At 40.4% G+C, this 25994-nt stretch overlaps 4 protein-coding genes across 28 annotated transcripts in view; 2 read left to right on the top strand and 2 right to left on the bottom strand.

Annotated features, from left to right (window-relative positions):
* Positions 1 to 150: 150 nt before the first annotated feature.
* Positions 151 to 4185, top strand: LOC116853166 (phosphotriesterase-related protein). Of its 8 annotated transcripts, XM_032834090.1 has the most exons (10): positions 151 to 385; positions 456 to 558; positions 856 to 902; positions 1199 to 1241; positions 1443 to 1602; positions 1965 to 2155; positions 2494 to 2652; positions 2711 to 2875; positions 2977 to 3197; positions 3416 to 3567. In XM_032834090.1, exons 4-10 carry the CDS (start codon positions 1214 to 1216, stop codon positions 3551 to 3553), a joined length of 1062 nt encoding a protein of 353 aa, XP_032689981.1. In that variant the 5' UTR covers positions 151 to 385; positions 456 to 558; positions 856 to 902; positions 1199 to 1213; the 3' UTR covers positions 3554 to 3567. The 8 variants fall into 8 exon arrangements, 7 of the variants coding, with proteins under 7 accessions (XP_032689981.1, XP_032689983.1, XP_032689979.1 ...); XM_032834092.1 differs by lacking the exons at positions 151 to 385; positions 456 to 558; positions 856 to 902 and adding an exon at positions 915 to 1113; XR_004379917.1 differs by lacking the exons at positions 151 to 385; positions 456 to 558; positions 856 to 902 and adding an exon at positions 4029 to 4185 and having other exon boundaries at positions 916 to 1241; positions 3416 to 3625.
* LOC116853164 (G-protein coupled receptor moody-like) lies at positions 3506 to 11654 on the bottom strand. 5 transcript variants are annotated; one of them, XM_032834085.1, is made up of 10 exons: positions 10992 to 11649; positions 10780 to 10876; positions 7203 to 7348; positions 6937 to 7077; positions 6362 to 6532; positions 6062 to 6189; positions 5786 to 5939; positions 5495 to 5694; positions 5045 to 5239; positions 3506 to 4272 (listed from the first exon to the last, which is right to left on the bottom strand). In XM_032834085.1, exons 3-10 carry the CDS (start codon positions 7322 to 7324, stop codon positions 4181 to 4183), a joined length of 1203 nt encoding a protein of 400 aa, XP_032689976.1. In that variant the 5' UTR covers positions 7325 to 7348; positions 10780 to 10876; positions 10992 to 11649; the 3' UTR covers positions 3506 to 4180. The 5 variants fall into 5 exon arrangements, with proteins under 5 accessions (XP_032689976.1, XP_032689977.1, XP_032689975.1 ...); XM_032834086.1 differs by lacking the exon at positions 10780 to 10876 and having other exon boundaries at positions 11463 to 11654; XM_032834084.1 differs by having other exon boundaries at positions 10780 to 11649.
* On the top strand, positions 8539 to 21900 carry LOC116853163 (G-protein coupled receptor moody-like). 8 transcript variants are annotated; one of them, XM_032834077.1, is made up of 7 exons: positions 8539 to 8679; positions 9807 to 9938; positions 14905 to 15135; positions 15311 to 17136; positions 18796 to 19034; positions 19503 to 19815; positions 19894 to 21748. In XM_032834077.1, the coding sequence occupies exons 4-7, from the start codon at positions 16921 to 16923 to the stop codon at positions 20740 to 20742; spliced, it is 1617 nt and encodes a 538-aa protein (XP_032689968.1). In that variant the 5' UTR covers positions 8539 to 8679; positions 9807 to 9938; positions 14905 to 15135; positions 15311 to 16920; the 3' UTR covers positions 20743 to 21748. The 8 variants fall into 8 exon arrangements, 7 of the variants coding, with proteins under 7 accessions (XP_032689968.1, XP_032689973.1, XP_032689972.1 ...); XR_004379916.1 differs by lacking the exons at positions 8539 to 8679; positions 9807 to 9938 and adding an exon at positions 14633 to 14779 and having other exon boundaries at positions 19894 to 20848; positions 21599 to 21900; XM_032834079.1 differs by lacking the exons at positions 8539 to 8679; positions 9807 to 9938 and adding an exon at positions 14633 to 14779 and having other exon boundaries at positions 15311 to 15393; positions 16921 to 17136.
* The window catches only part of LOC116853160 (multiple PDZ domain protein-like), a 150136-nt gene continuing 145892 nt past the window's right edge, over positions 21751 to 25994 (bottom strand). For all 7 annotated transcript variants that reach the window (XM_032834067.1, XM_032834072.1, XM_032834071.1 and 4 more), the window contains one exon: positions 21751 to 25646. The gene's annotated coding sequence lies outside the window, so the exon portion shown is untranslated. The remainder of the gene's footprint in view (positions 25647 to 25994) is intronic.

Genomic DNA, 25994 nt, shown 5'->3' with positions numbered 1-25994 from the left:
AAAAAAAAAAATAATTTGATTTCTTTAATCGACAGTCGTGATACACCGATCCTAAGTTTGAAAACTGGCGCTAAAAAATGGCGGAGAGATTATGCTAGGGAACTTCTCGAGTTACTATAGAGAAAGTTGGTAACGAAAGAAAGTGTATAACGCGCTTTTATTCAACACGTTTCAATTCATATAATTTCCACCATTTTGCACTGATTTGAAGTGATTTTGTGATCTGCAATTTGCAGATTTCCCGTTGAAGAAATTTCAAAGACATAACAAATTTTCTGGAATGATGTCGATAACATGTCGCTAAAAATTTCCGACAAACATGAGTGTCCAAATAATCGTGAGCGATGTGATGAATTATACAACAGTCGCGAATTACAATTCATAGGTATCTAATACAGTTCACAAAATTGTGCACAATTTACAATTTAATTAACATTAAGTTTATATGATTTCAGAGCTTGCATGTTATAAATCATCACGATATATATGACATAAATCATCTTCAAGAAAGTTTCCAGTAGAAATACGATGAAAAGATGTTTATTCATGAAATTGTTGGTAAGTGTAAAGAAAGATTAAAGAATATGAGATGCATTTTTAGCAATTCTATTTATAGATTTTATTATAGAAGATATCATATCTCTTTCTCTTATATACATACAGAAGCCTATAATCTCTTCTATGTCAAATCTCAGATAACAATTGAATTTTAATCTTTGATATTTAAAATTTTGCATGTATTTAATGGTATTATAATAATATATCATTGACATATCTTAGAAGTATATCTAAGTATATCTTTGATGATCAATAGATCAAAGAAGATTTATTTAAACCTGATATCTGATATTTCAGTTGTTCATGACTAGTTTTATGGTTGCTGACATCAAAATAGAGTGTAGGTATGTATATCTGTTATCAGTATCAGTCATGCAGATTACTAGTGCTGCTTATAAAACATGTGATTTACGATAAGTATTTAGGTTGAGTAGGAAAAGGTAACCAGTTACTGCCGCACCAGTTGCAAGTTACAACTTATAGGTCTTGGATGCAGTTAAATTTCTGTAATACTTAGAATACTATTGATATTAATTTTATATATTTTTATGAGATGTGTGTGTGAGTTTGATATTATTAATTAGTGTGAAATACAAGAGAGATCAGAGTTCTAAGTTGAGTTTTTTTTTATTTCTAACAGAAATAAAGTAGAAAAATGTCTGTCTGCGAGACTGTTGAAACTGGTAAGTGTAGAAAAAAGTACAATATACTGAATTTCTAAATTTACATATAAATGCTTTTATATAAAGAACATTATCTTATATTATTAAATAATTAAATTATTTTATGTTATTCCATTATCATAAACTTATGTGATATATATTGCAATCTTTTAAGACTGTTCTCCATATATATATTCTAACCTATTCTATCTCTTTTTACAGTGCTAGGATCTACATTGCTATCTGAAATTGGTATAACACTAACACATGAGCATGTGCATCTTGATTTTAATGAATTCTATGTTCCTCCACCAGCAAATTTACAGAGTTTTCTGGATAACAAAATCAATCTGAAGAATGTTGGATATATTAAACAGTATCCGTAAGTCAGATCAAATTCTTTCTCATCTCTGTATTTTTCAACACATGCTAAATTTTGAGATTAAAATATGTATAAGATTTAAAAAAAGAGAATGCTAAAAAATTATTCTAGTAAGAAAAATATTAGTGTTAGTACACAGATATAATATTTTTTAATAGTAATAAAATAATTTAGCAAATGTATAACTATATGCAATATAATATACTAATATAATTTCTCATTTTATAAAAAAGAATTCTTAAGACTAGAGTTGATAACATCTTATTAAAGAAACATTTATCTAAAATTATGTGTAATATTTTGACAGATTTTTTACTCTGCATATCTTATGTTGTCACTAAAACTCAATTTTCTTCAATTAGATATAGCAATAAGTATAATTTGACATTTAACGATGCTGACTCAGCACAAGCTGTCATTGAAGATGTAAAGTCATTTTATACATTTGGCGGTAGAACTATTGTGGAAAATAGTAGCCATGGTTTGAATCGCAACATTCCTCTCATGGTGAAAATTAGTGAGCAGACTGGAGTTAATATTCTTGCTGGAACTGGTATGGTTATATTGTTATATTTTTGTCAATAATGTTATTTCTTCTATTATTTTAGATAATACAGAATGCCTTAAATTATTTAATATACTTTTAATTATATTTTAGATTTTTTACATGTCCTTTAAAATTAATTTTTCAAGTAATTAAGATAAAATTCATTAAAATTAATTATTCCCTAACAACATAGATGTCTAGGGGATATCCAAAGTACATCCTGAGGAAATCCTGAAGACATTTCTTCATCCTCAGGATGTCCTTAGGACAACCTCAGGAGATCTTATGCTGTCTGGGTTGTTATCACTATATTGTTTTATTACATTATATTCGTAATTCGACAGGATATTATGTTGCCAGTGTACAAAATGCATCAACTCTTAAGATGACTAAAGAAGAGATGTATAATGTAATGTGTACTGAGTTGCAGAAAGGTTGCATTGATTATCCTAAAATAAAAGCAGGGTTTATTGGAGAAGTTGGCAGTAGTTGGCCAATTACAGGTAAATAGCTATATATCATATTATATTTAGAAGTATCTAAATTGCATTTCTGACATAGATTTTGAAAAACGTGCTATTTGTGCGACTGGCGAGATTCAAGAGCAGCTGCGTTGCTCAGTGAGCTTTCATCCTGGAAGAGACAAAACAGCACCCTCTGAAATAATGCGACTCTATCAAGAAGCTGGAGGAAATGCTCGCCGAGCTATCATGTCCCACGTCGATCGTAATACTTATAATTTTTTCTTTTTTATTAAGTTATTTTGTTATCAGAAAGTTGTTTGTTATGAAAAAAATAACTTTATTAATCAAGTAAATTTTTTGTAGGTACGTTACTTGATGTGGAGGCGATAATAGAATTTGCTGAAGCGGTCGAGTGTTATTGCCAGTTTGATCTCTTTGGTACAGAGTGTTCCTTTTATCAGCTCAATCCGATGATCGATATGCCATCAGATGCACAGCGTATGAAATGTATCGCGCGACTAAAAGAGGAAAAGCAACTGCATCGAGTGCTCTTGAGTCACGATATTCACACTAAGCATAGACTGGTATGTTTATCTTATATAATGTCTTTATTTGTTTCCCCATAATTTACTTTAACTCTTAATTGCTTTTTTTCATCAATATTGTTTATCGTCAATATGTTAGCTTTTATGATTAAACAGTCGGCTTAAATTGTAATTAAAGTTAATCATAATACTTGTAAAAATGTCAATAATTAAATCCTAACGATTGAACGTCTGGAATTACTTTCTTAATTTTTTAGACAACATTCGGTGGTCACGGATATTCTCATATCATGAATAATGTTGTGCCAGTATTGAAAAGCAAGCACTTCACGACGGAAGAGATCGAATTGCTGACAGTGGGAAATCCTAGAACGTGGCTTAGCCAACATTTATAAGCGAGTGCAAATATTAGGCTAAAATACATTGGCGACGAGTAGTCAGGAGACGGCGAAACATGTTAAAACAAGGTTGTTTAAATATTTTGTTGGAAGACTCATATATTACAATATATATATAACATTCTTTTATATTATTAATCTTTGATTTTTCTATTGGCTGCGCCAATAAATTTACAAGTTGCGTAATAAAATACATAACAAAATAACTACAGCAGTCTGTTATAATTGTAGTTTTAATTGTTATTCGTATCTTAAATATATCGAAGATAATACGAATCGCATTCTATTTACAATACATAATTGTTTTGTATGACAACCTTTGGTAGAAAGTCGGCATTCGGCGAATAATCTGTCGAAAATGCCCCGAAAATTAAATACGCGTGCAATAATATAATCTTCGCCAACTTTCGTTCTTTAGCGAACGAATAGTTTACAAGTGCTGTTCCCTAGTAATAAACAAGGTTCTTTCTAGGTGCGAAGATCATGCGAGAAAAGGCTCGGTAACACAGTCTTGCTGTTACAAGCATTTCAGCTCCTTCCTCCTGTTCCTTCCCGTCTCTTCTTTCTGCGACAAGGGACATCTGTTCTCTTCAAGTCGCCGACATCAGCTGCTGACTCGATCTTTCACGGTTCCTCTTGAAACTGCGAATTTCTCACAGGATTCATGGCAATAGAGACCGTTGACACCATCGTTTTGCTGAAGTCCTTTGAATAGTCTGTGAGCGAAGAATAGAATGATTATATTTTGAAGACGATGCGTAATTTAACTCATGTTGAATACATAAAGATAGAAGTGTTACAAGAGAGAATAGCGAAGCAAGCTATATATTTATGAACAGTAGCAGATTTATGCTTCGCGAGATATTGTAAAGTTATAACACATGTATACAAAACAAAAATATGTACGTAACAAAAATACGTACAAGAATCGAAAAAAGGATAATAATCAAATAATAAAAAAAGAGAAACTATCGCACATATAGTGTTGTAACATGTAATATTTGTGTAATTTGAAATCAAAATTCATAATATTTTAAAATTTCTATCAATTTTTACATAAATTTCCATAAATTTGGTGACTTTTTACTGCAAAATTTGAATCATAAATCTGTCACTATGCTCGAATCTATAAGCAAGACATTTAGACATTCAAAAACTGCATTCAGGCTGTATTAAATCAATAAGCTTGGCGAAAGATATGATGATCTTGTTAATATATTAATTCACGGTCAGAAGACGCGCGGCGGTTCGACGTTGCTCGCACCTACACCAATTGGAATTATGAACGTGTTATAACGTCAATGCTGCAATTAAACGATTAATGATTGAGGAATGCGATTAATTGTTGTTAACAAATACACAAATCGGCCAGCAATTGTAGAAAGCAGCGAATTGGTGCCCTTAACTTACAAAGTGAGCGAGTGGTCGCTTAGCTCGCGTTCGGTCAGAGCTTGGTGAGAGTTACCACGTGACGGTGCTCGAAGTTACCTTGGGCGAAGTCCTGCTGAGCCTGAAGACCAGCACCCGGCGCGCTGCTGCCATACGGGGTCAGGCTCACCCTTATCCACGAGCAACCGATCGCACCGGCATACGCTTGCCGGTACTGCTTGTTCATGATCACGTAGATGATCGGATTCACGCACGATGCAAAGTACAGCAGCAAGTATCCCAAAACGTGAAACTCTGTGACAATTTAACAATACACACACAGTGTTGTTTAGCAGATAATAGTAAGTAGTCACAGGTGCACCATGAAAAATAATATTGAAAGGAAAAAATATATTTATGTATCATACACACAAAGTAACGATAATAGTTAAGAGGAAAATAATTAAAAGACAGAATAAATTTTCTTTTCGTATTTTAATGACTTGGTTTTCACTTTAAATGTGAAGAATAATGTGTGTTTGATTTGTGTGACAGATAATATATATTCACCGGGATATCTGACTTCCGGATCGGTCACTTTGACAATGGTGATCGGTAGATAGCACGCGAGGAAGCTGAGGAAAATCACCAACACCATCTTGGTGATCCTCCATTCGCTGCGCTTCTGCTTGATCTCCTTGATGTCCCTTCCGGGAGTGTGAGGTGACTTGATCGTCGGTCCCGCGTGTTTTCGCATTCTCGATTCGGACCTACAACATTAACGGAATTGCGATCAGTCGACGTGACACGAGCGGACAAGAAGCGGAAAGAGAGTCACGCGATGCTTGAAATGTGGTTTACTTGTGCACCACCCAGAATATCTTGGCGTAGCAACCGACTATCACCACGCATGGTATCAGGAAGCCCATGACGAAGAGAAACGTCTTAGAAGTACGGCCATAACTGTCCTTAACGATGGAACAGGTTTCCAGATTAGGATCGTAGTCGAATTTACCTGATAAATATGCAGATAAGCAACTAATGAGTTTTTTTCCGCTTTCAAACGAAGTGGTATGTTAGTCTCGCTAATCTTCATGTAATTTTCATCGCAATCTTATAATCAACAGAGCATCTCACCCCACACTTTCAATAACGTAGGTATCTGCATTCCATAGGAGAATATCCAGCAGAAGATTATCATCGCAGCGATCCAGTACTTCTTGTAGACCCTGCCGTATATTGCGTGGTGAGCTATCATGATGTACCTGGAGCGAAATCGGACATCTCGTAACAATTTTGTGCATCGCACTTGAACGTCAACGCGCGTTAATTCCAGGGCGATTCATTCCTGCGACTTAATCCGATCAAAGGGAATCCTTCAATCGGATTAAGTAACGTTCAATGAGTTAAGTAGAGGATAAAGGAACGAACACAAACCTATTGATAGTGATAGCCGCGACGGATAAAAGGCTAACGCCGACATTTCCGTAGCGCAGAAAGGGCACCAGCACGCACAAGAATCCTACGTCCGCCCAGCTGGCATTAATGAACCTGATGGAATCGAACGGCAGCACAAGCAGACAGAACACGAAGTCCGCGACACACAGGCTGTTCCGTCATCAAACAGAATTCATTTCAATTTAGCGTGACGCGAATATCGTTTTGGGGAGTCGTATATTGATATAAACGTCAAAATTTAAGAATTGACTCGTTCCCGTATTGGTATGACGCATTGTGTTTACGTGAGATGATCACGTAACGATGATTCATACCGACTTCATGAATGAACGAGCTATTACTTTCCGACTTAAAACAAACCATGCAAAGAATCGTGTAATTGATTAAGATCCGTTTGCACTAATCGAATGATAAGTTAACTAACAGTTAAATTATATGACTATTTTTTTTCCTTCAAAATAAACAAAGGCAAACACTTGTGTTTTAACTATTGATTAGTTTATCGTTCAGTTGGTGTGATTATGCTAAGTGTAAATGTTTATAATCAGATGTACCTTATGATAAAGGCGGCGGCGACGTTGCGCACTTTGGGATATTTGCATAAAGCGATGATCGTCAATAAATTGCCAGCCAGGCCAATGATCATGATGATGATCGCCACCACCGCCGCGAAGGTCCTCAAGGGCTTCGGAAATCTGCGGAGAACATATCAATGGTAAGAAGGATTGTCCTATGTTTATACGTCGTTGCAACTGCTGTCTATCGACAGGAACCGAATGATTCCATTAAGGATATGTTCTTCTGTGAGAGAACGACGCACCTTGACAGTTCCTCATCGACGAGCGTGCTGCTGGTAGCGTTCTCCGTGAGGTGCATCAACCACGTGCCGTCCATCATTCCGGCCGTGCCGAAGGTGTCGAGATTCCGATCCAACGGTTCCATTCGGCCTCGACCGACCTCGAAGGCCTGCGACATTCACGCGAGCGGAAGAGAGGAATTAAATATTCGAGCCGTGTTCTCCTTTGGCGAATGAGTAAAGCGGATGACTAATCGCGCGGACATGGTTCGGAACACGACACACCGATTACGTTCGCGTAAAACGTCGAAATGATCGAGTTATTTAGACGTCTTATGATCTGCCTGTTTTGTTATCCGGTGACAGGCACGGTGATTTGCCTTGGAAATTAGCTGGACAAGCGAATGCGGAGGCGAGAGCGTAAACAAACGCGTTGATCTCTTCGCATACCGGCGACGGCGACTGGTCGGTCCGGACATTGTCGCGCAGACATTACCGCGGGGATACGAGGGACGTAGAATTCCCACGAAGAGGAAACTACGATCTAAAATTCCGGTACGTGCAGTTCAAGCGATCTGACGCAAAGCGGATGCGACGCGCTTGTGTCAAAACCATTTCCTGAATTGCGACAGGGAGCCACGGACTGATTCGATAAATTGCTCGGCTTAGTGGCGAGCCAACAACCGCAGTATAATTTCTCGGAAATTTAGGAAATTAAAATTATTAAAAATTCCTAGAAACTAGATTCGTCTGGAAAAAATGCCTGATATTTTAAAACTATTGATTTAGAGAGATTTTTGATAATTTAAAACTTATAGATTTTAATTACGGCGCTATGAATTGATCCGCTGAATTTTGCTCGACAGTTTCTCTCAATGAAAAACTGACGATGATATAATCTTCTGAATTTTTCAGAAAATAAAAATCATTAAAAATTACGACGATTATGTGTCGTGACAAAGTTACGCTTGATTATCTTAACTCTTGTTTTCGAAAGTGATAGTGCGAGTCTTACTTTAAATTAGCAGGAACAACAATCACGACACAGGATAACTTAATGATATCGTGTATCTTCCCTGCGCATCTTATTTATCTCGCACGTCACGTCTAAAATTGTTAACTTCGAGTGAGCAACAATCCGCGAGCGCGTGTCCGGCGACCACGCTCGTGGAACGGACGTTGAGGTTTACGGTATGCAAATCTTTTCCAGCGCGTGGCGCATTAAAATAATTCCCGGTCTCTCCGCAGACAATGGCGACGGGGAACGAGCGTTAATCGCAAGGCGAGGAGCACGTGAGAGTCCATCGTTATTTATGGGACTCGAAAAACACCGACGAAGGGCGCCGCGCGCGCGCGCGCGACGGAAGTGGGTCGTCTGGAGGATTCACGGAGAATAATGCGACATGCAACCGGTGAATAATGCTGCGCGTTAATTTCGACTTCTCTCAACGCACTCGGCTACCGATGACTCGGGCGACCACTCCTGAGACATCGATGAAAGGTAACGAAGGAGGAGGGCGGAAGAAGATAATACATCTCGTTTTCTTCTTCGAAGGCTGCTCGTGATCAATGCTGTGATAATTATCACGGAAGATCGCGAATTTTCGCTTATTAATCGACGATCGCGACCGACGGTTGGGTGTGAGGGGTGCGGGTTGGATTTGGTAAACTAGGGTCAAGCTGCGGTGCATTAACCCCGATTGAGCTTAATTAAGGGAAATTAACAGACACCCGGTACTAGGCGTCCCCTCGCGACAAAAAAAGCGATGGAAGCTGCGAAAGACATGGGAACGCGCCAGTGTGTGTCGCCCGCGTCCCGTTATCCCGTCTCGTTTTGTTCTACTTCATTTTCAAACGTCGCGCGATTATTCCATCGGGAAGCGAGAAATTGCAGGAAGAATCCCCAAGCAGTCTTATGGACATCTTTAAGACATTGTCTACAAGTTTTTACCGTTTGAATAATGTTATTTATTATCCGATTATTATCCTTGTATACAATATTTTATACTATACTTTATACTATACAATATTTTATACTATACTTTATACTATACAATATTTTATACTATACGGGAAAGAAAATTTGGTTGAAAGAAGCAAATTTTTAGTAATATATGAACCAAATAGAAATTCCGATTGAAGCTACCAGGACTTTGTTCAAGTAAACAATAGTTCTGGTTAACTGAACTGGCAATGTCAATCGAAATTTTCTGGCCCGTTTATGCTTCACTAAAAATTGGTAAATTTAACTAAATCTTCTGCGTGTATTTTTTCGTATTAATAAAATTTTCGTTCTCTAAAGATAGGACATTGATAGTCAACGTATTCGTGGTAAGATATTCCTCGTGTTTGACTTTTTGTCGTCAGCATAACGATAAGCGAACTTAATCTGTCCTCCTGTGAGCGCGACCGCAAACATTATTTTTTATTCTGTGGAAGTCACGACGACAACGACGACGACGAACCAAACTGACGTCACCGAATGATTTCTGAGTTAATCACACAGCCAACGGCAATGAGTGAGTCAAGTTGAGTCACGGTGAAAGTACCTATTGCAAGTCTGATTCGCGTCCCATTGCACCTTCAGTTAAGAAGCGCGTCTAACGTTGCACGTTTATATTTTTGCAGGTTGATTGGCGAGCGAGAGGGATTTCAGGAGACTTTTCCGCAAGAACTGATACGGTCATCGATTTGCCTCCTCTGAGAAACATCAACGTTGCCAGCGGGATCGTCTAACGTTCATTCTGCCGTCTTCGAAAGGTTCGGCTCATCTTTTCGGTTATTTTTCTCGGAACATATGAATATCCGAGATGTAAAGGAGCGAAAACCGAACGTGCGAAGCAGTGTCGGTGCACGCAAGTCGAGTGCAGAATGAACGTAGAACGTTAAAAGTCGATCAGGACGCGACAACTCTCGTATCCCGCCTACGAGAGTACCACGTGGTCTCAAACGTCCGTGTACACGCCACAGAACATGTGTCGCGCTTCGTATTCGCGCGCATTTAGCACTAAATATGTCCGGGTAAGATGAAAAATCGTGCCAGCTTCGACTCGTTTGAGATAAACTGCGCGGCCAATCTGCATTCTTTTATGTTCGACAGAAATTTTGATTTGTTACAAATAATTTTGAAGAAAGAGAGAAAGAGAGAGAGAGAGAGAGAGGGCGTTAAATTGTCACGATAAAAATGCTCATTCAGACCATCCGGCCAGACCATGCACTTTTTTGCCTTGTTCTCGGCATTGGTCTCTCAGGATCGCAGACCAATGTCGCCCTTGAGATCGGGAAGATTCATGCGAGCGAGAATTACAATCGCAATTGAACGGAATTATGTTCCTCAGAGAATTTATTGACAAACTGTACATATCTCTTTGTTCTTTTATTATCTTATCTGCCTCTTTTTTTATCTTATCCTTCTTCTTTTAGAGAAAAGTTTAGGTCAAGAATTTTCTATGAATTCCATCGTATTAATGATATTTACAATAATCAAAGTCGAAATCGACGACATTTACAAAGTTATCAGAATCGGTGACATTTTGCAAGTTGAATTGACATCATCAAACTGGAGGACGATAATTATAAAGATCTAATAATTGTCACTTACCACTTCTATTAACTTCTCACTTCAATACGGCCATAAAACGACACGTGAAATAGATTACCGCAGAAGCGTGAGGAAAACCATTGGTGACTTCAATCGCCTGAAGGATAAGACGAGAATTATTGATTCAATGATATCCCTTCCTCTTCGACGTGCGTCTTCACAAGGAAAGATTGAAATCGCTTATGATACGTCAAAACGAATACGTTGCTAACTTCGTAGCTTCGGAAGATCCAGAACTTGTCGATCGTCCTCTATCTTATACGAGTGTGAAATATTTTCCTCGATATTCCTATTGACTAGCATGTGTCAAGCTTAATGTCTTTTTAATTACTCCCTAGTTGATTCTCCTGCCTTGATTCTTCTTTCTTCAATTTCACTATGCTTAGAAGCAATCTCTCATAAAGGTAGTCGCGCTCCTCTCTCGCGCGGGTCTTCTCGATCTCAAGGGTCGTTGATCGATCGATATATCGCTGCGATATTCCCGCCGCGATATATTCGCGATCTGCCAATCACTATACGAAGCACCTGTATCCTCAATGCACCGCTGTATACTCAATGTATCCTTTAGTTTATTTCTAATTCTGTCAGAACCGTGGAAAGGAATATGGAATGACAACCGAGGACGGGCCGCGCCGTTTATCGCGATCTCTTCGACAGCGCCTCTGGACGACGCGTTCACTCACTCGTGAGTCCCTCGTTTATCTCAGGACTGACAGCACCTGGCGTTCGCGGGCGATCGCGCGACTCTTGCGGCAGCTCACGATTTCGACTGCGACTGCATCGATCCTCGGGGACCAGCGAGTGTCGACGCGGGGACCAGCGGCGCGCGAGTTGTCGTCGGGCCGCCGCCGGTTGTCGCGGCACTCTGCGTGTGCGTCAGCGTCACCGTGGATGGACTGCTAACCCAAGTATTCCGTCAGATTGTATACACGCTAGATACGGGCCCCGCGGGCCGGGTGGGCGGCCGTGGGAGGGGACGGGGGCGGTTCGGGCTCGATGACGAACGTAACGAGTGTCGCGCACATCTGCGCCCGAGGCGGACCCGGTTGACCCTTCGGCTGTGACACACCGAGTTGCTCCTTTTCCTGAATCGCGCACTGAGGCGCGGAATATGTCGCGATTGCGACATGCGATTTCAACACGCTACTGCGAGTTCCTTTGTCATTTCCACACACGTATGAATATCAGGACGCAGCGTTCTACCAGGAGAAGGTCTGGTCAGCGGTATTGTCAGCACCTCGGGTAATCCCGCGCAGCGGCTTCTTCGAATATATCCGTCTTTACACCGGCTCGAATTGGAGCAATGACGTTTGTATGCAACGAGCTGAATGACAGTTTTTTTAAATATCCGCTACGTCAATGTGTTTGACGTAGGTAAAGTGAGAATGTATTGCAAGAATTACACAGACGAGCAAGCACATGCGAGCCGAATGGTGGAGAGTCAATGTCGAATGACAAGTGCTGTAACTTTCCTCTTATTGAAAATTAACATTAAACACTAATATACTTCTCTTGCCTTAATTAACAGTACATGCTCCGTTCAGATATTCAAGTTTGATCTACAATGTATCATTTGCTTCATATTTCTTTTTCTCTATCTCTTTCTGATTCAAATCTTAAGCTTAATCTATAGTGTTTTATTTGCTTTCTGTTTCTTTTTATCTTTTTCTGATTCAAATCTTAAGCTTTAAACTAAAAAAAGAGAGATAACAAGAAGCAGAAAACAAAGAGCACATTGTAGATTAGGCTTCATATGTTAATATTTCCACACAATTGGGAAGAGAGAACAGTGTCGCAAATTGCCGGCGAACGACTTCGTTAGATCAGTCGTTCCTTGGAGCTTTCTTTGGATGACAAATGACTAGAAAGACAATTAAGATCGCGCGGCTGCCTGTAATAAATAACGGCCTTTGCTACTTGTACTCTCTAATTCCGACGAGAAAATTAAGTCTAGATTAAGAACAATAGTAGTTTGCTTGATATTAAGTTTAATTAATTCGACTAATTTTCAAGTAAAAATGTCTGCGTCAGACATACGACGAACTGCTTATTATTCAAGAATCGACTGCGATCGATAATAAGTGGTTGTAGATTACGATAGAGACGGAACGACGAATTACCGAATCGGGCGAATTCGCGTAACTTGTGCTCAAATAACGGCGTGGCTTGCTGCACGCGGTTGCTGATTAGATCGCTCTTAATATCGCGGTACAGTGTAATTACGCAAGCAATCGAAGACATAGGCGAGAGTGAATTAGACTCAACGAAGTGGAACCGAGCGCACATTAACCGGAATGGCTGAATCGAACCTCGCTGGATTCACGCGCTGTGTATACACATAAAGACGACCCGCATCGAGAGCGCCGTTTGAACGTCCGGGATTCAATTGTATAGGATAATATCCTGGACGGGTGAGATCCGTATCAATAGCGCCGACTTGAAACTTGTCTCACGTGAGATGCTCAGATCAGAGTTTAGAATTAGAATCTTACCTAAATTTTATCTCGGAGTTACATACATTACATATCGCGGAATTGGATTCTAAGAGATCTTAGATTCTATTTTAAATCAAATTTTAAACTCTGACTTAAGTTTAAAATTAGACGTGAGAGATTTTTATTTGAATCACACACACACATAATGTCATACATGAACACGTCAAACAGGTATAACAACCTTAACGCACAGTATAATTAAGTTATCAGTATTTTGTGATTGTACAGTGAGTTGTAAAACTGTTTAGACATAATGAAGTTGAGAAATTGTCATCAAACTGTCAAGATTGAATCGTTATTAGACAGATTCGTCTAGTAATTTTATATTGTTAACAATTATTATTTTCTATTATCACTCAGTGCTCTTAATTAAATTATTATCGCGTGAGTCCGTAATAAGTCTCAATTTTGGCAGCTTGGTGAGCTCCGCTGTATATAAACCGCTTAGCGACTCATACTGAACTGGTTATCGGTTACTCATGCCGTTATCGCCGGCGCGACGAATGTATCACCGTGGAATATAATAATGCGTGTTAAATAATACATATTAAATAATACGATCGCGTGCGCGCGTGCACGCGCAATCCTACATTTGCCGGATGCTCGTCCGCTCGCAGATATCGACTGGACGATAAGTCGATGACAATGACAGAGATGTTTCGCTTCTCGTTCTCTCACAACGATCAGTCTGCCGACTTCGGCGAGATCTCTCACGTGCGAGCACTGCACGGAGATCTCAGCGAAACTCTTCTGAACGTGGACGAGCGCCGAGGAGAACCGGGGAAACCAGCTTCCGACTCGCTCGGTCGCTCACTTCCGCTCGCGGGCGTTTGCGCGCAGCTGGAGACCCTTCCCCTCGCGTGGCGAGCACTCCGCTAACGAAATGCAATTATTTTTAAAAAGGATGTAGGGACGCGCGCTCTCGCTACGCTTTCCAGGGGACGACGCTCCCCTGGATCATCAGACGTAGGTGCTCCAGCAGCCGGCCGGCCCTAAGTGCCACATCGACGATGGGTCGACCGGCCGCGGCTGACACCGTTCAACACTTTCGCTATCACGCCGCTCGCATGCGATGCGCGACGACCTGATTCGCGTAACGCGATCTCGTGTGCATATAATAACAATAATAATAATAATAACGATGCGCAGGATGTAACGCGGTAATTCGACTCAGCGAGTTAACGGCCCCCGCATGAGCGTTTACGCGAAAGTAAGCCGGAATCGAATTTGCAGAGGATGCTCCAGATGATGCCTCTCGCGAAGCGAAGGCGACACCTCCGGATCCGCGGATCTCGATCTCCGGAGAAGCCCGCGAACAGCGCGAAGGTGGAGTCGAATTTAGCGCAGGCGCGGCGTCTCTGAAAAGTGCATACTCTTCTACACGATTCTTGCTAACAATTCCGCCAGTCTATTCGCGAATTTCACGGGAACCGCCGCGCCTTGTCATCGTGCCTGTGCCATTCACAATTCACTTCCGTGTGTCCTTCCGTTCCCGCTAATTTCTTGTAAGACAAATTCGAATAGATTACAATAAATTATTATAATAATTATTATAATAATTTCGTTTTTTGTTCTTATGTAGTATGATACGATAATAATTTTATTGTAACGAATTATAATATATTTGTAGAATTGAGCGAAAATCGCAACGAAGACGCGGAGCTCGTAGTTTTCGATGAGAAGCTCGACTCCGCAATATCAAGGTCAAGATGAAAGTCGGCAAAAAGAGAAACAAATCGGAGACACGACGAGCGTCATCCTGGTATCGGAAACAACGAGAACAAAATTTTACAACAACTTCAATGTCGCATGATCATCGCCAGCGGTGAATCGGAAACATCTCGTCTTTGTTTTCGCGAAGGTAAGCGCGCTCTTATCGCTCTATCGTCCGAAGCAAATTCTCTTATGCGAAGTGGAGTTTCTTCTTAGTTGCGCTTCGTTTCTTTCCTTCTTACTATCTATATAGATACAAAGGTGTATCTATATACACCTATTCTCTCTGTTGTCTAAACACATCTATCTTCGTCACTTTTCAGTAAACGCGGGAAGCGCGGGAAGTGCGAGAAGCGCATCCAGAGAACGAAGCGAGATCTGATCTTCAGATCTTCCCGTCAACACAGTAAGTCGAATATAACGAAATACTCGGGTGTATCTTTGTTTTAGCATGAACCTCGGGCGATTTGTCGGCGATGGTGAGCATACTGTGCGTGTTGACCAGCGATGGTCGACGAAGACCATAGAAACGCCCGAAAGTTTACGCTCCGGCGAAAGAGTTTATCGTCTCAGGCGGCGAAAATAGATCTCTCTCTTCTTCCTCTTAGACGTTGCGCCGGGAGAAAAAAGAGACTGCGGCTCGCGACACGCGTTTACGCATGCAGACGTGCGTAAATGCGATTACCCGTGCGTAAAATTCGCGCCGTCCATAGCGCGACGATGAGGACATACTAAATGAAAAAAAATAGAAATTAGTTGTCAATTGAGAATAGATGCCGGGAGCTTATTGCGGGATAAGATGGGAATCTTAGATTTCCTGAAGCTACTGCGCTCGAACTTCTTCGAACTTCCGTTCTTTTTCCTCGCGAAGCAATATTTTATATAAATATATATTTTTTTATATTTTATATTATATTACGCGACGTTTTATATCTATATATGTATATATCCCGTGCGATATCGTTATCGCTGTACGAAAAGGGGCGGGACTGATATATTGAGAAAGAAATATCTAAGAAATGATAAATATTTATTCACACACACGGTGGAGGTATTAATAATATTTTTATTAATACTAACATAAAATATTGTTCAAAAAGAAAATATAGATTTTCTTAAAACGTTAAGAAAACCCCTTAAGAAAACTTTAGCTTCTTATGAAAAAGCCATTTATTTTATTTATATAAAAGAATTTAGATTTTTTAAAATAAATATGTTGTTAGTATCTATTATAAATAAATATTTACTATTTTTTCTTTCAGGATACCAGAGCAGTCGCTGATAAGAACGTTTCGAAGCGTTCGCTTCTGCTAAAATAAAGATCGTCGTTAATGATCTGGAACCAAAACCTTTCAGCGTTTACTGTAGTTCACTGAATTCGCGTTTCCGCGAGCATAAAAACATGAGAACCGAATTTTGTTTACATTATTTGATTTTGCGAAAGTAGCGCGATTACAAGGATGACGGCTGCTGATCGTGTCAAAGAGATGCATTTCGCGGCTCTATTTTCGATGCAAGTTCGCGAAGTAAACATTCTTCCGAAGATATCCAGCGTGATTCGTAATTATTATTTCACGGGCGCGTTCAGGTGAAAAGTTTTCAACACTTTCTTTTTAAGAGAAGAAATATTTTGATATTTAAGACTTTCTCCCGTGTGGCTTCTGAGTTGGAGCCACGTTTTTCGTGGATTTGTTTCCACCGTTTCGTAAACATTTCAGTTCACTTCATCAAGGAGAAAATCAACTTGATATTGAGTATCAGGTTGCTCCTCTGTCTAATAAAGTGAACTGAAATGTTTACGAAACGTTGAAAACAAATTTGCGAAAAACACAGAGAACTCCACTTTTTTCTATTCTACTTAGACTAATGATGCTACTTGTACGGCCCTGACGAGATTCATAGACATACTCGACAAGAGTCTTGCTTCCCACAGATGCTGGAGTACTGGTGGATGGCGAGCAACGAAACCGCGCAGAATGACAGCGATGTGGCGATCAACGAGGTGCTGCAAGATCCTGGACTGGTGGTCCTCTTCGTTGGATACCCCGAGTGGCTGCTGCACTTCGCTGCTGCCTGTTGTATCCTTTTCATGTTGGTCGGCATCCCGGGAAATCTCATCACAGTGATTGCATTATATCGTACAAAAAAGGTCAGTAAATAATAGCTATGTAAATCCAATAAATTCGCATCCGACGATGCGTTATCCAGTAAACAAACAAGTAATGTTACATCAACAATGTTATAATTTTCCACTCAACAATACAACTCGCGTTACATAACACTCGCATTGTGTTGCATTTACATTGTTGAGTAGAAAATTATAACACTGTTATGTGATAATTGATAATTGGTGTTTATTGGGGCAACGTTGAATGAGTGTGAAAATAGCATTTAAAATGACATGAGTGAAGAATTAATTGATCGTTAGATAAGTTAGAACATATTTTACATTATTTGCAAAGTGATTTTAATAATGAATTGATGTGTGATAATTGCCTAGTCGATCTATGTGTGACAATACCACTATCAATAATATCACATATATAATATTTTCAAAATTTTACATTTATGTAACGTATAAATTAGTTTTATGTTCTCATTTATATTGACTCATTTTATTAATTATATATATATATATACCATATTAATTAATATAAATAATATATATCATATTATATATTAAAATTCCACTCTTTCATTTCTCATTATATTAATTTCATCTTCTCTGAAAGACACAACTATATGAATCATAAAATTGTAATATAAATCATTACTACATATCCGTTATATATTTTTTGTTTGAATTGCATAGCTGTAATTGCATGTGTCGACTGAATGGTGTCACGTGTGAAAATATCGGTATCTCGAATTTCCTTCTTAATCTCTCTTTCAAGTTCTGGTCATGCCAAATGTACGGAATGACGTAGGTGCTTTTGTCGGTGGTTCGCTAAAGCGGTTTTGCGTTATTCGCGGCAATTTTCGCGACTCTCGTAAGGGCCTAAGTAATGGATTCGTTACGCAAGACACAGTGGCTGCTCGAGTTTCCGGCACGCAGAAATCTTGAAAGCAGCCAGAGAGCGGTTTACCTCGAGTCATTATGCTTCACTTTAGCTGCACAAAGCGTCTCGGTAACAAGAATAAAGCTGTTAGCCGCGTGGAAGATTTTTCCGCCGAAATATACTCGGCGACTCGAAATAATCGACGCGGCGACATGAGCTAGCGAACGGGGCGGGTCGTCGGCACGATTCTGAACCAAACGAGCTTTTCTCGGACAGAATCGATCATCAATGGGTTAAGTTTGGAACAGATTACGCGGAACCGCATGCATACACAATCGCGTGTTTCCACTAAGGTTCACGTACTTCGCTCTATTATAATCGGCGAGTTGGAATTAAATCAGGAAATATTGTAAGCCGATATTTTGCCGCGTGTTTACTGTGAGAAATTCGCGAGAGGTATCATTCGGCTGTTGCAAAAATTAATTTTTATGTCTGGGGTCTCTGTTATACTACTTATATTATGTATTGTTTAATTGATATTTAATGTAATCAATTAAATTAAAATAAGGCGATTCATTTTCATCGTATTTTAACATTTTTGTCGAGAAGATAGACTTTACAAGATCCTTCTGTCATTGTAAAACAATATTCTCAAAATAGAATCTACTTTGACAGGACAATAATTCTTCTCAGTTGCCGCGCTGAATATTCTTCATACCTGAAAATATTCATGACTTTCACGATTCTCTTATTAACTCTATTGTTCTTTCGTAATGTCTTGAAATTATTCAATATTAATGTTCTTATAGCTGAAGAACTCTACCGCTATCTTTATAATGAATCTCTCGTTATCTGACCTGATGTTCTGCTGCTTCAATTTACCGCTCGCAACTTCGACGTTCTGGCACCGTGCGTGGCTTCATGGGCCACTTCTGTGTCGACTGTTTCCGCTGTTGAGGTATGGTCTCGTTGCGGTCAGCCTCTTCTCGGTCCTCGCGATCACAATCAATCGCTACATACTGATCGGCCACCCTCGTCTCTACTCCACGTAAGTGGCTTTCCCGTGTATATAAATGATTTTATATTTCTATTAATAGAAAACAAGATGAGACAATCTTCTCTATCAATAGATTAATAAATAGCTAATTTTGTTTTCTATTAATAGAAAACGCTTAATCAATTCTTTTAAAGAATTCTCGTCTGAGATTTAATTTTTGGAAAATTTGAATGATGCATCTCGTTTTTCTGTTCACTTTACAAAGATCATTTTATCAGAGATTGTCAAAGAAAATTATATTTAACGAACACAATAAGTATAAATTAAAATATAAAAAATATGATAGGAAAAAAGAACTAAAGAGCCAAGGTGCGAGTGTTAAGCGCTGATTTATGTAATCATTAAATTATAAAATTATAACATATTAAAATATACAATTTAATATCTACAGGATTAAATCTTTCAGACGACGACGAAATTCCATTCTTATATTTAATATTTGTTAAATATGATTTTCAGAGTATATAAAAAAAAGTACTTAATACCGATGGTTCTGGCAATATGGATCATTGCTTTCGGTGTGCTGATCGTCACGTGGTTCGAGCGATGGGGACGTTTCGGATTGGATACCGCTATTGGGTCCTGCTCGATCCTACCCGATGTGAATGGACGCAGCCCGAAAGTGTTTCTCTTCGTTCTCGCGTTTTTAATGCCATGTCTTGCCATTATCGTGTGCTACGCAAGAATCTTTTACATAGTTCGTAAGAGTTCCTTAAAGAGCATAGGCGGACTTGGGATCGTCAACGTGGGGCCTGGGGAGATTAATTACGAGGTAAAGTCTACCTTTCTTCTTGAATCAGATTCAATTTCCTATTTTAATATCATTCGTATTAATCATAACTCTCCGCAGCAACAATCCTCGTCTACGAGGAACCAAGAAGAAGAGCTCTCTGTTCGATATGCATCTTCCACACCGATGCGAACGGTCTACCTCACCAGCGGTCTGGAAGAAGAAGTCGACGAGGATATATTTTGCTCGAAGCAACTGCTCAGCGATCAACGGGAAGCGAATCGCACAACGACGTTGCATGTAAATGAAGCAACGTCGAGCAGCAGTGTTTGCCCGAATCAGGACCGCGACATCTTCCATGGGAGTCTGACCACCGCGGAAGACATACCGTTCGCGGATGAGCCGAATGTCTCCGCGGAGTCCAAGCGGTTTTTGAACAGAAAACCAGGCTCGGATGAATCACAGCGGAGGCTCCCAAAAGGTTCTTGCAGGCAGCTGGACAAGATGACCAACCGAGCCTCTTTCATTATGGAGTCGTCGCTATGGGCGCACGAAGTCGCCGACGACGATCGTTCGAGTCGACTGAAGACCTTCGTGGGCTCGCGGTCACATTCGCCCGAAGGATCCTTCGCGGCGCAAGCGACTCGTAGGGAGTCCAAGTTCCGCACCGTCGTCGGTAGAATACGCAACGGCGAGTCCGCGCCCAGGATGTCCGCGAAAGACCGGAAGGTGCTGCAGATGATCCTCGTGATATTCTCGTCGTTCCTGGTGTGTTATCTGCCGATCACCGTCACTAAACTCTTCCACGACACGGTCGATTGGCGCGGTTTGAACATTGCTGGTTACATACTCATCTATCTGACCACTTGCATCAATCCCATCATCTACGTTGTGATGAGCTCCGAGTACAGAAGCGCGTACAAGTATGTCCTGCTCTGTAAGTGCGAGAAGATGACGGACAAGAGATGATGCCCGGGTTCATTAATGTAGAGCGCGCATATAGGTAATCATGCAATAGGTGACATATAGATACAATGGATAACGATGGATAAGAGTACATTTGGAATATAAATAGGTAAGAGTAAATAAGAATATAAGTAAATAAGTACGTGTGCAAAAAAATATATGTTTGTTTCTTGGTGTATTCGTGTGGTTAACTCGACGTTTTGGATTCTTTTTAATGTTTCTTTCTTCGTATTTGAAAGTAACCAGAGAACATTAATGCTTTATTTAGGATGTTTAGGAAACGATCCGAACTTTCAAAAATCTTGTCCCGAGCCACACGAATTCCTGATGAATGTTTTATTATTTCTATAAACGATGCAGAGCGAGAATATATATAAATAAATAACATTTATATAAAACAAGTACATAATATAAGCAAGAAATAAATTCGACATTAAATTTATTTAGTATTTGTACTGCATTTCAGTTTTTAGTATTTGTACTGCATTTCATTTTGATGCCTGATGTGTGCTCAGATATTTATATTTTAGTATAGCTTGCAGAACAATATAAACGTCAGAACGAGTAGAATATTATCTTTCATGAGAGGAGAATGTAGCTAGACTTGAATATAGTAAATCTACATAAAAAGTATTTAACACGCGTTCGAGTATTTTGTACAAGTAATTTAAATAATTTAGATATTAATTTCTAAAGTTGGATTCACTTGGTGTAATTTATGTATAAGCTTTGAGTATATATCATCAAAAGATTTTCCTTTTTTAAGTTCTCTCTGCATTCATCAAGATTCAAACTTATCCAAGATTCAAACCATTTTAGCTGAGACACAAACCACTTTTTTTTTTCACTTTTCTTTCAGATAAATTTTTTCATTTTGATGTAGGAATTGTAATAAGAAAGTTAGGTGAACATTACTTACCTGCAACTTACATCAACTGTATGAAACTGTATGAAAAGACAACATTTGAGAGATTATTTGTGAAATAATATTAAACATCAGTTACTACAACGTTGCAATTAATACTTTTAATAGATCTCGGTCATTTTATTCTCGTTCTATAATAATCAGTTTCTTTCTTACTCTCAGTAGTGCCACGCTACGATGATCATGACGTCAAATGTAATAATTCGTGATAACAATAATCAAGACAATAACCATGAGCCGTTGGTTGTAAAAGTGTGGCGTCGGCTTACCTAATTTATTTAAAATCCACAGTCAGAGAACAATGATATCTTCGTCGCATCTTCGTCCATCTCACTTTCTTGCGGAACGTTTCAGGTCCCGTTAGGGATGGGCGATAATCTGAGAAAAGAATCGACGTTCAAACAATCGATTATAAAAAATACTACCGCGAGTAAATCTCAAAAACGTGAAGAATAATCGATTGACATTTTTTTATCTTTTCCACTTGATATCTAAGATATGAGTCGATCATCTTCAACAAACAATTAATAACGTTACAAGACTGAATGACGGATCAGAGGATCATTTTATCCTCAAATAGTACAATTCAACGGACGAACTTTTAATAGATTTCTTTGACTCGATGATGAATTACGTTACTGAAAAGTGGAAATTCAAGCAGAACAGGCTTCAAGACAATTCATCAAATAAAGCCTGCAATACACATATACAAGTGCCGTTGATTCATCGATTCGTCGGCTATACATCGCCCATCTCTAAGTCCCACTTCGCGATCACGATGGACGGTCCACCGAGCCGCAATGCAAGCCATTTTACAATCGCACGCTCGTGTGCGGTAACGCTATCAATAATCGTACAATATGCATATGTGAACAGAACTGTAACTATGAAGGATCGAGTGCAGATAGTCGCGCGTGACAGTCCGCGTTCGACGTCTCTCGATCTCAAAAGAGGCGTCTCAATCACACGACTGCGCCATTTGATCAACGCGATCGCAACTCGAGCTCGCGGAATGTGCCCCGACACTTCCTCTTTGTCTGTCCTTCTCTCTCGCTCCCTTGCAAACGGCAGTTGGATCGGATGGAATCGGCTGCATCCGGTACGAAACCGGCACGTAACATCATCGCCGTTTCAGTCGTTATTTTCCACTAGGTGTAAACAACGATGTGCTTCTGCGAACGATCGCATTTCCGACACTACCGCCGATATGAAGCAGAGAGTATTTCCCGCGAGTCTCTCTCTCTCTCTCTTGAGAGAGAGAGAGAGAGAGAGAGAGAGGCGATCCTGTACGTCGGGGGCGAGTATCGGGTTCCGTACTGCCAGAAACCTGATAGCGAACGTTTCGAAATAACGATCGAGGCGCAGCTTCGAGCCCGACGACGCCGAGAGAAACGACGGACGGGCGATTTTCGCGGGCGCCAACTGGATAAAACGCACTTTCCGCTTGTCGCGCGGCTACAAACGCTACAAACGCATGTATGTACTCCTACGTCCTTTCTCTCTCTCTTTCTTTCGTTTCTCGTCTACAATAAAACTATGCGAAATTCAAGTGCAAAACGTTCCGTGAGAACGTGCAGAACGCCAGTCACACGAATGACCTGTCAAATAAACGCTCCGCGACTCTCTTCTCTATTATATAGACTCTGCATAATTTATATCTCTATATCTTCATATATTTATACTTATATATATATATTTATTTTCTTATTTATATATATATATATATATATAATTTCTTTCTCTATTCTTAGTGTGTTTGTGTATCATCTCGTCTTCTTTTGTTTTTCTCTCTCCCTCCTTCACTTCTGAAAATCTCTAAGCTAAGGACTAGTTAAAATAGTAGGATTAACTTTAACTATATGTGTACTCTCAACAAACCAGTCTAGCTTTTCGACGTGTCACCTGCCGTTGACGATCGTCAGAGCATGAAGAAACGCTTGAACACTCGGGATGACTCGCCGTTTGGTGTTGGGAACATGTCGGTCACGGCGCGGTGAGACCGGGAGGGATGATCTCGAGCGCACGTCTCCGGAGCACTTACTGCTAAATGATGGCCGCTTGACCGGCGTTTCGACGCTCGACGCGACCGCCTCTCATTCATTCGTTCATTCGTTCGTTCGTTCGTTCGTTCGTTCGTTCGTTCGTTCAGGCTACGCGCGAAGGATGATCGTATTATGACCTCTTATTATCTCTAATGATTCTTAGGCGGCGTTCTACTTATTTGCGATAATCACGCCGACCGATGCTCGAGCTGCGCCTTGATCCGACGACACCTTCGCGCGCGTTAGTCGCGTCGAAGTCACGAGTGAACGATTACGAGTAAAGGTTGCTTCTCATTATCCGTCTAGACAGCGAACAGGATTCCGTCGTTGCTAGGAAATTTCCAGAAAACGTTTAAAAGACGTCCCACTCCTTTGCAAACGTCTTCAAGGCGTCCTTAAAACGTCTCTTGGAAGTTTCTGCCGATCCACGTCAGTCCTCCGTTAAAACGTTCCTCAATATTTTTTAATTGGAACGATAGAGATGTGACGACGACGAATACTGTGTATATTCCAAAACGAAAGCATTGAAGAACATTTCGACGGATTCTTGCCTTAATTCGCTCCAACTCCGCGTCGTCCAAGTGTTTAAATCGGCGACAGGACGAGAGACTACTGCGCATCGTTGTGATGCTGGCTGATTTGCCCGTCGGTTCGCGAATGAAGCTACAAGTTAAGAAAAATTGTAGCTCTCGACGATCTTGCCGAGAGCGGACGCGTTTTGTTTCAGTCGAGACGAACGAGAGGAGAGGAGAGCTCCCAGACGAGAAAAGCGGCCGCGACTATTCTTAGCGCAGCTCGGAACATCGTGCGCGCCCGTGCGTTATCGCTTGTTAATATTGAAAAATACAATTATGAGAGACAATAATGCGCTTACGTCGGCTACGGCGGTCGCGACGCGAATGCGAATTCGATTAAGGCGGGAAACGCCGAGACGCCGAGCTCGCGGCGGGACTAGAGTCTTGTCTTGTTTTGTCTTATCTTGTGGTAAAAACGCTTTCGTCCTTGGCGGATCGAGAACGCGCGCTCTACGGTCGTTTCTAATTTACCTGTCTCTTAAGTATACGCGGTATAATACGAAACGTACCAAGCGAGTCTTTTCGTTTGTTTTGTTTGTTCGGTTTGTTTGTATCAAGATGCAAGAGGAGCGGCGTATCCGAACAGAAGAGAACATTGATCCAAATGATCCCACGGATTTTCCCCTCGATCGTCGCGGGTATCCGCGCGTATCTCGATGTAGACCAGACGATTATTATCGATTGTTACCTGCCCTACGTGTTCTCCATCACGAACGTGATTGCGAATATGCTCGTCTCGCCGTGTGCACGTGTGTATGAGTGATCGACGATAACGACGACAATTAGCTCGCGCGATCGCGTAATACCCTGTCGCTCGTTACGCAAAACACACTCTGTGCCACGTGTGTAATGAGATGCTGCGTGCAATCGGCTACACTTGCGCGCGAGCGCATCGGCAAACGGAATCGTTTGACGGCCGATCAACTCGCGTCGACATCGACTAGCTGAAACTCAGGCTGTCCGGTGACGGCGGTTTCTCTCCTGCAAAGTGGCTAGAAAAGTCCTTGTTTCTTGCTTCATCTTCCGTTATTTCGAGTCGATGCACATGTATCTCTAGTATCGCTGGATCGTCTGTTTCTCTCTCTCTCTCTCTCTGTTTCCTCGATGTTCCTATGTCTTGCTCCTCTTCTTCTACAAAGTAGTTTCCCGGTTGCACGCGACGACTCGCTGCGCGAAACGGCAAGATCGATCCGCGACGCTGGCGTGTAACTCTAGTAGGGCGAGCCACGACTGCACGCGATTCTCGTAACAAAGGTACTTATGGTTAAGACGTTACTTCATTTATGTATCATACTAGAATCCACAGTGTCTGTAGATGTTTCTCCGTATGTCGAGACGCGTGCCGAGAGTTCCGCCCGCAGAACCCTGAAAAGAGAAGGATTCGATTTAGCTGTGTCCGCGTTGGCGGCCAACTTAGTGGTTGAAGACTCGCTTTGACTCAAGTTGAGGAAATCGTTTAGAATTTATAAGACTGAAATAAACTTTCAGCTTTTGTTAAATCGATTTTTTGTAACAAAAATTCATACATTTGATTAATGAATCAATAACTTCGAAAGAACTATGGAAAATCTTGTGACACTTAATTTATCATCTCAGGTATGCTGATATTATATTGTTACGCTCACACCAACACTCGCGCAAGCGTTCGGAAGACAATAAGTAAGCTGGTTTTACAAAGAACAATAAGCATGTATTTACAGCTCTACAATTAGA

Source organism: Odontomachus brunneus, unplaced genomic scaffold (assembly GCF_010583005.1).
Source record: "Odontomachus brunneus isolate Ranch 3 - 2012 unplaced genomic scaffold, Obru_v1 Obru_scaffold_283, whole genome shotgun sequence".
Lineage (NCBI taxonomy): Eukaryota > Metazoa > Arthropoda > Insecta > Hymenoptera > Formicidae > Odontomachus > Odontomachus brunneus.
The sequence above is the reverse complement of the archived record's forward strand: the minus strand, read 5'-3'. Positions and strand labels throughout refer to the sequence as shown.

What these genes read in the sequence shown, in the direction of transcription:
- LOC116853166 (XM_032834088.1), top strand. Translation starts at nt 1,214, where the DNA reads ATGTCTGTCTGCGAGACTGTTGAAACTG. An exon ending in TATCATGTCCCACGTCGATC is followed by an intron (nt 2,876 to 2,976) that starts GTAATACTTATA and finishes AATTTTTTGTAG; the next exon opens with GTACGTTACTTGATGTGGAG. An exon ending in TTCACACTAAGCATAGACTG is followed by an intron (nt 3,198 to 3,415) that starts GTATGTTTATCT and finishes TTAATTTTTTAG; the next exon opens with ACAACATTCGGTGGTCACGG.
- LOC116853164 (XM_032834083.1), bottom strand. Translation starts at nt 7,357, where the DNA reads ATGTCGCAGGCCTTCGAGGTCGGTCGAGGCCGAATGGAACCGTTGGAT. An exon ending in TACGTTATTGAAAGTGTGGG is followed by an intron (nt 5,940 to 6,061) that starts GTGAGATGCTCT and finishes CATATTTATCAG; the next exon opens with GTAAATTCGACTACGATCCT. An exon ending in TCAGCAGGACTTCGCCCAAG is followed by an intron (nt 4,273 to 5,044) that starts GTAACTTCGAGC and finishes CTTCGCTCACAG; the next exon opens with ACTATTCAAAGGACTTCAGC.
- LOC116853163 (XM_032834077.1), top strand. Translation starts at nt 16,921, where the DNA reads ATGCTGGAGTACTGGTGGATGGCGAGCAACGAAACCGCGCAGAATGAC. An exon ending in CATTATATCGTACAAAAAAG is followed by an intron (nt 17,137 to 18,795) that starts GTCAGTAAATAA and finishes ATGTTCTTATAG; the next exon opens with CTGAAGAACTCTACCGCTAT. An exon ending in CACCCTCGTCTCTACTCCAC is followed by an intron (nt 19,035 to 19,502) that starts GTAAGTGGCTTT and finishes TATGATTTTCAG; the next exon opens with AGTATATAAAAAAAAGTACT.